At 35.3% G+C, this 12362-nt stretch overlaps 2 protein-coding genes across 3 annotated transcripts in view; one reads left to right on the top strand and one right to left on the bottom strand.

Annotated features, from left to right (window-relative positions):
* Positions 1-2494: 2494 nt before the first annotated feature.
* Positions 2495-7525, top strand: LOC105120501 (KH domain-containing protein At4g18375-like). Its single transcript, XM_011018727.1, has 9 exons — positions 2495-2654; positions 3108-3845; positions 4497-4919; positions 5034-5285; positions 5742-6065; positions 6274-6353; positions 6455-6566; positions 6853-7009; positions 7145-7525. Exons 2-8 carry the CDS (start codon positions 3138-3140, stop codon positions 6994-6996), a joined length of 2043 nt encoding a protein of 680 aa, XP_011017029.1. The 5' UTR covers positions 2495-2654; positions 3108-3137; the 3' UTR covers positions 6997-7009; positions 7145-7525.
* A 1632-nt stretch (positions 7526-9157) lies between these two features.
* Positions 9158-12362, bottom strand: part of LOC105120500 (amino acid permease 6-like) — a 10104-nt gene continuing 6899 nt past the window's right edge. The window contains exons 6-8 of one of the 2 annotated variants that reach the window (XR_841342.1): positions 10232-10459; positions 9518-10140; positions 9158-9442 (exon numbers count right to left, since the gene is read on the bottom strand). Coding sequence is in view for 1 of the 2 variants with exons in the window: in XM_011018726.1 (XP_011017028.1) it covers positions 9715-10140; positions 10232-10459 (654 nt within the window). In the remaining variant the exon portion in view is untranslated. Of the gene's footprint in view, positions 9443-9483; positions 10141-10231; positions 10460-12362 lie in introns of those variants that run through there. The other variant, XM_011018726.1, reaches the window with a different exon arrangement.

Genomic DNA, 12362 nt, shown 5'->3' with positions numbered 1-12362 from the left:
GAGCATCGCATGTTGTTGTTGTTTTTGTTTTGTCATTGATGCTTATTCATGTTGTGTTGGGTATGTATCGCTAACCGGCGAGGTTGTAGATTGAGCTGGACTGAAGTTTCTGCTATGGTGGTGTTGTGGGCTAAAAAATCTGCAAAATAAGTCGCATTGGATACCTGGAGATCCTACTGTACTTGAATCAATTCAACTTGGATGAAGGAAGCCGAAGATGGTTGTTTGCATGCGTATTAATAATAAAAAACTAAAACATAACTGTTTTTTTTTACCGTGTTAGACTATTGCTTGTCTCACAGTTCACTATAAACGACACTGTTTGAAGAATATTGATTGTGGCTTCCTCAGTGGGATGTTGGGCTGCGCGTTTTTGGTCAATATTGTAGGGTTTTTTCCCCGCCTTTTTCCATGGATGCTGGGCTTGAGGGGGGGTTTCATGTTCCTTCTCAATTGACTTACTTCATGTCTTAGCCATCGCTTACATGGCGTGGTTACGTTTTTTGAATTAGGGGTGGCTGAAGGATGTGTTTGTTTGGGAGGGTGTTTTGATTTTTTGTTTGTTGCGCGTTAAATGCCCGCCGGTAACTTTCCTGGCATTTTTTCTCCCGCCACTCGTTTCCCCCGTTCTTCTTCCTTTGTTTTTACTAGCTTTGTTGAAGAACAATCTTCTGGTTGTTCAGATTTCTTTGAGAGAGGACGAGGCAATGGTTTTTTCTTGCAAAAATCATTCGGTTTATGATATATTTTATGTTTCTTGATTCGTTTCTAATGATATTTCCTAGCTTTCATTATCCCCGCGACTGTGCCTTCAAAGCTGAGTTATCCTTATTAATCCCACATGTGTCTTTTCTTTACGATTCTTAATGTGTTTTTGTCTCTGTGACACTGTCTATTAATTTGTTTAATTAATCTATATTTCTCTGATTCATCTATTAGCGCGCCATGATTTGCCTTTATTTATTTTCTCTGTTATTGTTTTCTTTTCTTTTCTTTTTTCCTGGTTTCTTTCCCTTTATCTTCATTTCTAGTATTCCTTTTACCTTTTTCCCCACCGTGATCCTTTTTTGCTCTCTGATGATGTTATTTTATTCCTATTTCTCTGATTCATCTATTAGTGCGCGATAATTTGCCTTTATTTTCCTTTTATTTCTCTATTTGCATGTGGTATCCACGTAAAGGCTTTGATAATCTTTTAATTTTACAGGGATCCATTTAAACTATGGAGGTTAAGAAATGAAACGAAGAAACCTATAATGTGTAACTTAATTTTTTAGAGATTATTGGTTTGAGTTTTATAAATTTTAAAATTATTAAAATTTAGATAATTATTAATTTTAAAATTAATTAAAATACATACAAATTAACTTGAATATTCATCATGAATATAAATTTGTAATTGAGACATAAATTTTATGCACGTGGTTAACTACCAGGAGGGATGAACAGAACACCTCGAAATGTTATTATAAGATTATAAGTAATATTAATATAGTAATGATTGATTTTTAAAATATATATTTTTAAAAAATATTTTTTATTTTTTTAAATTTAGTTTTGACACGGTACGTTCAAAATGATAAAAAAACAATGTTTGAAAAAAAAAATTACTTTAAAAAACTGCCTTATATCATGCGCAGGAATGGAATTCGGAATTCACGTGCACCCCAAGCACACGAAGCGTACTTTAACAAGACAAACTCTCGATGTGAATCAAGACATCCCATAAACGGAGCAAATTAAAACTTTACAATAATAAATTGCATAGGATAAAATAACAACACAAAATTATAGACCTTTGTGAGCACATCAATGGAGCAGGCTAATTGGTTGATAGTATCAGAATATTTATTTTTATGTTTCAATCTACTTTTTAAATTATTTTTGTTTAAAAGATATTAAATTAATAAATTTTTAGATATTATTTTTTAATTTTAAAGTGTTGATATAAAAAATATTATCTTAATATATTTTAAATTAAAAAGATTTCTGAAAAATATTATGTAATGCATCAATAAATACATGTATAAATTCTTAAAAGATAATTTAACAAGAACTTTCACGCGAATCAATACACTGATTTTGTTCCAGAGAGAACTCTATTTAAGCTGTGACTTATATGCTTAATTTTAATAAAATATCAAACATATAATTTTTATCATTTTGATCCCCATTTTTTTAAAAAAATTCTTGATGAGAATTTTATATTAATATTTATCAAATTTTGGATTAAAATTATTTCAAATCGATGCCATTTCAGTGCATAAAACATGCACATCAGATAAAAATGTTAATATTAACTAACTTTATTTTTAATCAATTTTTCTGTAAAAGAACCCATTCTGGTGCATGAAATATGCATATTAGACTTAAAATATCAATGAAAGGACCCAATCAAGAACGATGGAAAGATTTGGGACTTAATTGACAAAATTTATAGATCGGTATGCAAACGCAGCCGAGAATGATTATAAAGGTTTCGGATGAAATTGCGCTTCCTCTTCTTTATTTTTTGTTTTTCTGTCCGACATATCTTAGCATCCATTTATAAAAACCTAGGTTCAGCACACTCATCATATCTTCGTTTCTTCCTCAAAATTGAGCGCCAAGGCCTCCTGAAAGACCATCAATTTAACTAGCTTCGTCAAAACTCTGTAAGTATCAAAGATCTCAAATCACATATATATTGTTTTAGGTCTTCATTATTCTCTCTTTTTAATGGAAATTCACCATCTGGTTTGGATGCCGAGAGAAAGCAAGAAGTAACAAAAGAGAACGCTTTCTTTCCCTTTGTTTTATTTTCTCTCTTTGAATGTATTAGCTCATGTTATCTTGTCTTCGAAAAATCGAAGAGTCAGCTTCACTGGTTTTTTTAGGTCATTGGAATGTTCTCTTGGAGACACAAAAATCATGAGTTTCAAGATTCAGATTTTATTCACAGCATTCTCAGATTTAGGGTTCTTGTTTCTATTCACCGGTGAAAATGGAGCAGTTATATATATATATATATGTATTCGCGGTATTATTTGTAGGCTTCAAACATTCCGCAATCTTCTATTTTCTGATTTAATCGGGATTCTTTTGCTGTCTTGATGTGCAAACTGCAGTGAAATAGATTTTTCCAGCTATCCGTGGGCATGTCTACTGCATTGACGCCTTCAAAGAGACTGCATGATAGTAAGTCCACGGAGACCAACGGGAAAGGAAAGCGGCAAAACACAGTTGGCACCAATTCCCCCAGTCAACCCCTGAAATCCTCTCCGGCTGCTGTAGTTTTCCGTATATTATGTCCTGCTCCAAAAATTGGCACTGTCACTGGGGAAGGTGGTGCTGTTATTTCACAAATTCGTCAAGAAACAGGAGCAAAGGTTATCGTGGAGGAAAATATACCTGGGTGTGATGAGCAGATAATTGTTATCTCTGGTTCTGATGAAAAGACTGAAGTCAGTATTGAACAGAGCAAAAAGGACGGTGATGAAGAGGCTAATGTGGCTGAAGAGAGTGATAATACAAATGATGGCAATGAGAAGGAAGAAGAGAAGGAAGGTGTTCCTGTAGAAGACTCAGGGACTGTAAAAGAAACTTCATCAATGCAGAAAGCATTGTTGCTTGTTTCGGAAAAAATGTTTGAAGCAGATCCGGTGACAGATGGAGGGGATGAGGAAAATAACAAGCCTTCTACTTTTATTTTGAGGTTACTTGTCCTTTCCAGTCAAGTTGGCTGCCTTTTGGGAAAGGGTGGCAGTGTAATCAAACAAATGTCAGCTGAAAGTGGGGCACAGATTAGGATCCCTCCTAGGGATAGACTTCCCATATGTTCCTCAGTTTCCGATGAGCTAGTTGAGGTAATTGAATATTACTTTTTTTTTCCTGCCGTATTGTCACGGATTATAGAAATTATTGTGCATTTTTTCTTCACCATGCCCTCAAATGCTATCAATTATATTTACTACGAGCAACTGATAATGTTTGTCTAGAAAGATAAGAACGTGCGCAAAAAGCATGGAATGAGGGGGATAGATTCAAGCATAGCTTGCAAAGGTTGCTATGGAACGAGGAGTTTGTTCTAGAACCATTACATCTATTACTCTATGTGTCACGAGCAAGATTGCATGATCCCATCATCTTGATAAAACCAAACCATTCAACCTAATTGCAAAATTTAATCTTGCTGAAATGCATTAAAGCTGCCTGTTAAATTGTCCAGATCTCTAAATTGTAGTTTTGATAATGTTTTTTACTTTTCTAATTACTCATGACTACTGGATTGTCTTACAATGCATGGTTAGCTCCTGCAAACTTGGCTTGATTACATCTTTCTTCATTTGTCTGGATTTTTTACTTTGTACAAATGACCAGGTTCTTTAACAGTAAAGTGAAACGTTGACAGTAATTGTTATGAATGCTGACCTGGACAAATGGTCTTCACATCAGAATTTTATGTTTTGGATACATAAATTCATATATTCTCAACATATTCAATGATGTCGCTGCAGATAACAGGAGAGATTGATGCAGTTAGGAAAGCTCTCCAAGCAGTTTCTAAACAGCTTTTGGAGAATCCACCCAGGGATCATGACTCTTTCCCTGCCAATCCTTCTGGGACTTCATCACATTCATCCGGCCATTCTCATCCCAGGCCAGAAGCTTACCTGCAACGCCATTCTTTTTCTGGTCGTGGAAAACCTTATGCTGTTCGACCCCGGGATCGTCATGAAAGTGTTATCCAGGATCAAATGAAGCCTATGCCTGATGTATTAACCTTCCGCTTATTGTGTCACAATGACAGAGTAGGAGGTGTCATTGGAAAGGGAGGTACAATAATAAAGATTCTTAAGCAAGAAACTGGCTGTGATATTAAAGTTATGGAAGGAGTTTCTGATTCGGAGGACCGAGTAATTGTCATCTCTGGTCTGGCGGTATGGCTTGTCTATCTTTTCTTGCTTGCATGTTATGACTGTTAAGTTTTAGTGATTCTTGTGGTCATTCATTTATGTAATGCATATCACCTGACAACAAGTCAATCATTGCAGCACCCAGATGATAGGATATCAGCTCCTCAAGATGCAGTTATTCGTGTGCAGACCAGGATAGCTATGGCTATATCTAACAAAGAGAAGGCTATAATAGCAAGGCTTCTTGTTTCCTCTAATCAAATTGGTTGTCTCCTTGGCAAGGGTGGCGCCATCATGTCTGAAATGAGGAAGTCATCTGGTGCCTATATTCGTATACTAGGGAAGGACCAGATTCCAAATTGTGCTTCAGAAAGTGAAGGAGTGGTTCAGGTACTTTTTTTTTTTCACAATAATTTCTTTTAGGTTGATGTCATAGGGAATTTTAAATCCACCAATTTACATCACTTTGAGAATGTTTTCATTTGATGTCTTAAATAGCATTGATAGTTTTATACACTAAAGGGTTGCCATCCTATGATGAATATGCAAGTTGATGTGCAATGTTTACATAGCAAAGACATTTCTTCACAGTGTTACTTCTGATGAACTTAGTTGATGGTTTGCTATCCTATGATGAATATGCAAGTTGATGTGCAATGTTTGCATAGCAAAGACATTCCTTCACAGTGTTACTTCTGATGAACTTAGTTGATGGTTTGTCATCCTATGATGAATAAGCAAGTTGATGTGCAATGTTTACATAGTAAAGATATTTCTTCACACTTTTACTTCTGATGAACTTTCTTTTTACTGTGTTTGTGTCTTGTGTTGTTTCTTTTTGGACAGATAAACGGAGAGTTTGAAGTAGTTAAAGAGGCTCTTTTGCAGATAACCACTAGGTTAAGGCATCATTTCTTCCAAAATCTATTTCCTTCCATGGACCCTCTTTCAAATCCTGCATTTTTGGATCAAGTACCTCCATTTCCTCCATATATGGGAAGGAAGGAACTCTCTCCTCCATTCCATTCATTTCCCAATTTTGATGGAATGGTTGGTGCACCTCCACATGTCAGTTTCCCTCCCCATGATGATCATCCTCCTTTCATGCACAATATTCATAGACCAGGGATGCCCCCACATATAGCTGAAAGAAAACCATGGGGTCCTCAGGTAGCGAATTGTCTCCTTTTCTTTATATGCTCTGTTTGAGCTTCTCTCAAGCTTGACTGTTGTTCCCTGGCAATATGATGATTTCCCTCTTGATTACCCTTTTACCATTTCTGACATTACAAGGAAGAGCTGGAAATTCTAATATTGAACTCTGAAAAAAATAACCATCAATTATAATTGGTAAATTGTTTCCTGGATTGGTTTGCAGGGACTCGTTGAAGGTGGTGGCCCAATGGGCATGCCAGACTTTGCAGGACCTCCACAAAGAAGAATTGCAGGTTTTGGAGGGTATGATATCCTATTATTTCTCCCCAATCCCTCTCTCTCCCTTGTAAACTGTAGGTTTAAAATTGTTCATCTATTTTTGCTTCCATTAATTATGTATGCAGTGTGAGCCATCCAGCTATTATCACAAGCACTACTATAGAAGTTATTGTTCCTCGTACCATTGTCCCTGTAATTTATGGAGAAGATGGCGCATGTTTGAAACAAATTCGTCAGGTATATCCTATGATTTATTCATCCATTTATTTGTCATGCATATAAACTAATATTCTAATTAACCTTAACACACAAAAAAAATAAAAAAATAAATCCAGGAATGGGCTTACCTGTAATTTTTGGAAAGGGAATTTAGAGCATGCTTTCATATCAATATTATTACGCAACAAGTCAGGGCTGGGGTTTTTATTCATTTAAATTTTCCATCTTGGAGACTCTTCATTAATGTTTATTTCAACAGTTTGTCTTATTAAAGAAACCTTGATAATTACTGGTTCTGTTTCAGATCTCTGATGCAAAAATTACCATTAACGAGCCAAAGCCAGGAGCTTCCGAAACTGTGATTATAATATCTGGGACACCTGAACAGACCCATGCAGCACAGAGTCTTATTCAAGCATTTGTTATGAGTGAAAGGGAGTCTTCCTGAACTTACTGACTAGGTAATATTTCTAACCACTCTCCCTGACTGACAATTGAAATTGAGCATCATGGAATATGACTAGTGTCAATAGGCCACATACTCAATAGGTGCCAAATATGATGTGTCTAATGACCTGTACTCATTTATTTCACAGCTTGAAAAAAGAACTAACTCATTTAAATGCAACTGAGACTTGATATCTCCGGTGGCACTGAAGATCATGAAGATTGAAGATCTCCATAGATCAAAATTGGCAGTTTTGTGAGTACAGTCAAACCCACCTGAACTTACCTATGAACAGATATCATACTTTGCAGATTGATTAGCTCCTTCTTGGATTGCATGTCTGGTGAATGTCATATGAAGTGTTATATAATGATGAAATTGTACCTTCAACATCCATGAAAGTTGGTGATGATGAACTTATATTAAACGGAAAGCAATCTTTGATTAATGCTGACTGGTCCTATTTGTCTGTTTTCTGTTCTCCTCAGAACCTTTTCACTATATTAAATTCACTCAAGAATTTTTTTCACATGTTACACCGTGTCCTAGATGACTGATATTCTTTAAAATGAAAAGATTCTCTTCGTGTAGCAGCACTTTAATAGTGTTAGTTTTCTGAAGGATGCACACTTTTTCACTGCCAGCCTGTATTACATGCAACAGTCATACCTTTTTAACATTACACCCACCACATATCCAGATAGCAATGGTTTTCTGTTTGAGAGGAGGAAATGCAGCTGTTGTCTACAAATATCCTGTAGCCTCACCTCATAATGGCAAGCGAATACACAACAGATTAATGAATATATTTTTATATTACTTGGGGTGCTTTTTTTCCTAGAGTGTTATAGCATATTATTTCGACATTCAATTTGGATGTGAGAATATGAGGAATGCATTTTCTTCCTGAGACATGTCTATTTTATTTCTCATGAATCATGATGCCATCCCTTCTTATAAGGGCTACAATCCATGGCAGTGCCATTATCTATTCTCTTAGGGTCTGTTTGGTATAGTTGTGGCTTTTAGCCGTGGATTTTCCTATGGTTTTTGGTTGGGCTTTTAGTTGTGGCTATTGTAGTTGTGACCATGGTCAGTTTTGGCTGCCGTGGCAGTGGTTGTAAAACTGTTTGCTGTTAACATGCTTTTATGTTAGATGAGTTTCAAAAACAAAAAACTTCCATTATATAGGTTCTGACTTTTGGATTTCAAAAGAGCATTCAGAATTTTACCAAAACATCTTTTTCATTGGCCTTTTCTTCTTTCTTTCTTTCTTTGTTTTTTATTTGGGGGGGTGGGGAAGCCCCAAAAGTTAGAAAAAGGGCAAAAATCCTTCTTAGCCAAACAGGTTCTTAATTATTTCAGATGCCAAATTTGATGGACAACGTGCAGAGATGTTCTAAAGTATATGCTCAGGTTTATGGATCTGGCCAATAGCAAGAGTAATAATGAAATTATTTGACTCTAGAAGTCAGACACATCTCCTGTGAAAAGTTATGACTGACAATCCGAGAATATAATCAAATTTGTATTATATCGAAAAGGTAAATGTTTTCAGCTTGATTCCATGAATGTTGGTCATTTACTTGTGAAGTTTCCTGTCTCTTGTACTGAGCGACTGATAAATATAACTTTAAGTATTCTGATCGGATTTTTCAGTCTTCTTGCTGGAAAATGTCAAATTGGATCAAGAAAACAGAAGAGTTTGGTAGAACATCGACTTTCTATTCAATATGTAACTGAATTTGTTGTCTCTGATGGTTCAGTGTTCATGGATTCAGTGCTGTCCTTTGGTTGACGTTTGGTAGGTTAAGACCATTTTTAGCTTTTCAAATGCTGCCCTGGAGGACTTTTTCACTGTTTTTTATTTTTTAATCTTCCCATCTACTTAATTAATATGAAAGCTTTTCTATCTCTTGTCCTCATGGTTCTTGTTTAGAATTTCTCCTATTTGTTCTCATTCTAATCTTGTTACATAAATTGAAGTAATTTCCTTGTTTTAAACCCTTAGGTTTTAGTTCATGCTGTTTTTGGCACTTCCATGTCCCATATATGTAGCCATCAGTTTCTCAACGTTATTGGGATTCGGAACCTTTAAAAGACCTAAAAAGACCTGGAGTAGTTAGGATATCGAAAAACTGAGGAGATAGGAGGTAGGTAGTGAAAAAATTTAAGAGAAGTGTATTTTCTAGCTGAGAGCAAATAGACATACACATAGAGTGGACTTTTGGATATAAGTTAATGATTGAATGATTCAGACGCTCAAGCAGTATTTCTTGTTACTTGGGTTTATGGTTGATGAAGAACAATGGATGAATTTAAAGGAAAAGTACTTGAACAATTTTGGAGTTCTGGTGTAAAAGAGCTTTCAATACACGTTTCATCTCTCAAGACCATCTTGGATACCAGACAGAACCTTTAACTTTGATGCTCTGGTTTGGGTTTCCTGAAAGACATTATATATATATATATATATATAAAAGAGAGAAAGAAATATGAGTTTGAGGTACCAGACAAAAACCTTATTGCTTCTGACTGATAGAATAGGAGATCCCGATCAGTGTTAATGCAGTTTCTCTCTGGCATGATCATGTGAGTTTTACTTATAATTGACGGAATACAGGTAGGTGATTTGATATTGCTCGGCATCATGAGTAAAGTACAGACTGATTCTGACTTCTGGTTTGAGCCGAGTGAAAGTATGATCATGGAACAGAATCATTGCTGGGCTTTGAAGGGCTTATATGTCTTGAGAGCTTGGATCAGGCCTTGAACTGATCCGGCGGCAGAAACAAGCGATACTGCCAGGCAGGCCCAACTCAACATCTTCAGGGAGGTCCACCTGTAAGAGAATTTTGGCACTTTTGTCCTCGCCATATACATCTCTACGGGAAAATAAACTGTCAACGGCCAGAAAGAGATCGCCCCAAGAAGAGCCAAGAAGTCGTTGAAGAATGGAAGGATCATGGCTAGAACTGCTGTCACTATAACGTATAAAGTTCTCCACACAAGCCTGAATAAGTTGAGGTAATACACACCATAAAATGGAATGTTAATGGTGTGCTCACTCGTTATGAACTTGCTATCAGGCCATCTTCTGTGGCATCTGCTCTCCACAAAACTGAAGATTGGCTGGCAGAATACCTGTTTGTGCAGATCATTTTAGAATATGACTAGCCAAAGTATATTATAAATTGCACAACTTTGATGGACATCTTGGGTGGCAAGGCTTTACCTGGTAGGCACCAATAAGGTGGATAGCTATGCATACATTTGCGAGGTCAATTAGCACGAAAGGCTCGTAGAATCCAAAACCAGTAAGGAAATTGCCCGGTGCATCATTTCCAAAAGCTGCATAACCAAGACAACCACAGAGAATGTAGAACGTGGTTGTTGTCAGGATGCCAACAAAGCTTGCTCTCTTCATAGCTTTGTTCTCTGGGGGACTTGATCTCAGTGTGTCCTGCAATTCATTAAGATATTTCGCCTCCTTGAGCATCATAATATTTTTGAATTTACGGTGACAGGTCTCCATAACAAGGTATTTTTTTTTGGTCTAGGAGATGTACACACACATTGGTCCAATTTGTCATTAATGAAGAAGGATTAGAAGCTTCACAAGTTAATTTAACCTTGCCACTCTATGTTTATTGAAAATATGGGCTCGTGTAGATACAAGGATACGAACAAGTATGGTCTTATTTATTTTAATCATGTGCCTTCAATGAGTTATAAAGAGAAACATTTTTTTTTTTTTTATCAATAAAAGTAAAAAGTAAAAAACAAAAATCAATGTATGAGAGTGCATGGCGGTGGTTCTTAACGTATTTCTTGCATGACCTTACGTTGACTTATAGAGTGGGTTTTTTGCTCTTTCCCCAAAACTTAACAAGCTAAAGCAAGAAAGGAAAAAAAATGAATTTTGTTTCCAAAAATAAATATAGAGAGAGGTTGATTGCATATCTAATAGAAAACATTATATCTTTTATATTTGCTAGGATATTCAGAAAGACTCATTGTATTTACATCGATATCAAATTTTAGGATATTAAAAGTGTAAATCCCGGTATAAAAATATTTTCAATTGAAAAATAATAAATTAGAAGGAAAAATTATTGTGATTTAGAATGGACATTAACTTAATTTTTGAATGAAATAAATTAATAAAACTAGTGTGTGAAATGTTTACTAGTGATAAATTACGAAAACTTTCTAATCGGGTAAAATAAGTATTGTAAAGGAATAATTTTTAAATTTGAGGTTTAAATGTTTATAAAATAGAAGGGGATTTCAAATAAATTAATGTATGATTTTAAGCACGAGTAGCGCCAACTATCGGTATAAACCCCGCATGTAATCATGTAGTTTTTAATTGGAAGGAATGAAAATCTGACGGTAAAACTTCTACTGAGAATAGGGATGAAAATCCTCATTGAATTAGTTAAAAATCTTGATGATTTGAGTAAATAAAACGATACATAAAGTTTGAATTTTTGATGTAAAATCACTTACCGATCAATTTAACGCTATTAAGCATCTCTTAATTCAACTACCAGATTGAGCTAAATTTTATAAGGAGTCTCCTGATATATTGTTCTATATTAAATTAAACTTTTAAAACAATTAGAGTTTGAGAAGGTTGTACTAGAATGTATTAATGATATTTTCATAAATAAGTTGAAGAATATGAGAATTTCAGCTTCTTTCTCTCTTTCTAACAACTAGTTCAACTAGAAAAAAAAAAGGAGATTTTTTCATCTTTTCTTGTTTTTTACCTTAAACGAGTTTAAGGGAAATCATGAATAAGAGATTATTAGATGATAGAATAAGTGTTTAAACACATCAAACATAAGAATTAGGAGGAAATCAAGTGAGAAAAAAAGGAGAGAGAGAGAGGGGTGTTAGCACTTGATGCTTATTTAATTGTTGTGTAAGAAGATTTAAACCAACTTATATAAGATTGGTCTTTCTTAAACTGTGGTGTTACAATGATTCTGGTTAAAGGGGATTGACGAAAGGAATCTCAGTTTATCCTAATCACACACAGGATATTGGTTCTGGTTAAAGGGGATTGGCGAAAGGAATCTCAGTTTATCCTAACCACAAGAGGATATTGGTTCTGATTAAAGGGGATTGGTGAAAGGAATCTCAGTTTATCCTAACCACACAGAGGATATTGGTTCTGGTTAAAGGGGATTGGCGAAAGGAATCTCAGTTTATCCTAACCATACAGAGGATTTTGGTTCTGGTTAAAGGATATTAGCGAAAGGAATCTCAGTTTATCCTAACCACACAATAGGATATTGGTTCTGATTAAAGGAGATTGGCGAAAAGAATCTCAGTTTATCCTAACCACACACAGGATA

Source organism: Populus euphratica, unplaced genomic scaffold (assembly GCF_000495115.2).
Source record: "Populus euphratica unplaced genomic scaffold, PopEup_1.0 scaffold6.1, whole genome shotgun sequence".
Taxonomy (NCBI): Eukaryota; Viridiplantae; Streptophyta; class Magnoliopsida; order Malpighiales; family Salicaceae; genus Populus; species Populus euphratica.
The sequence above is the reverse complement of the archived record's forward strand: the minus strand, read 5'-3'. Positions and strand labels throughout refer to the sequence as shown.

Excerpts from the sequence above, each read along its gene's own strand:
- LOC105120501 (XM_011018727.1), top strand. The coding sequence starts at position 3,138 with ATGTCTACTGCATTGACGCCTTCAAAGAGACTGCATGATAGTAAGTCC. Across the intron at positions 3,846-4,496 it reads TTTCCGATGAGCTAGTTGAG|ATAACAGGAGAGATTGATGC; the intron begins GTAATTGAATAT and ends ATGTCGCTGCAG. Across the intron at positions 6,567-6,852 it reads GTTTGAAACAAATTCGTCAG|ATCTCTGATGCAAAAATTAC; the intron begins GTATATCCTATG and ends GTTCTGTTTCAG.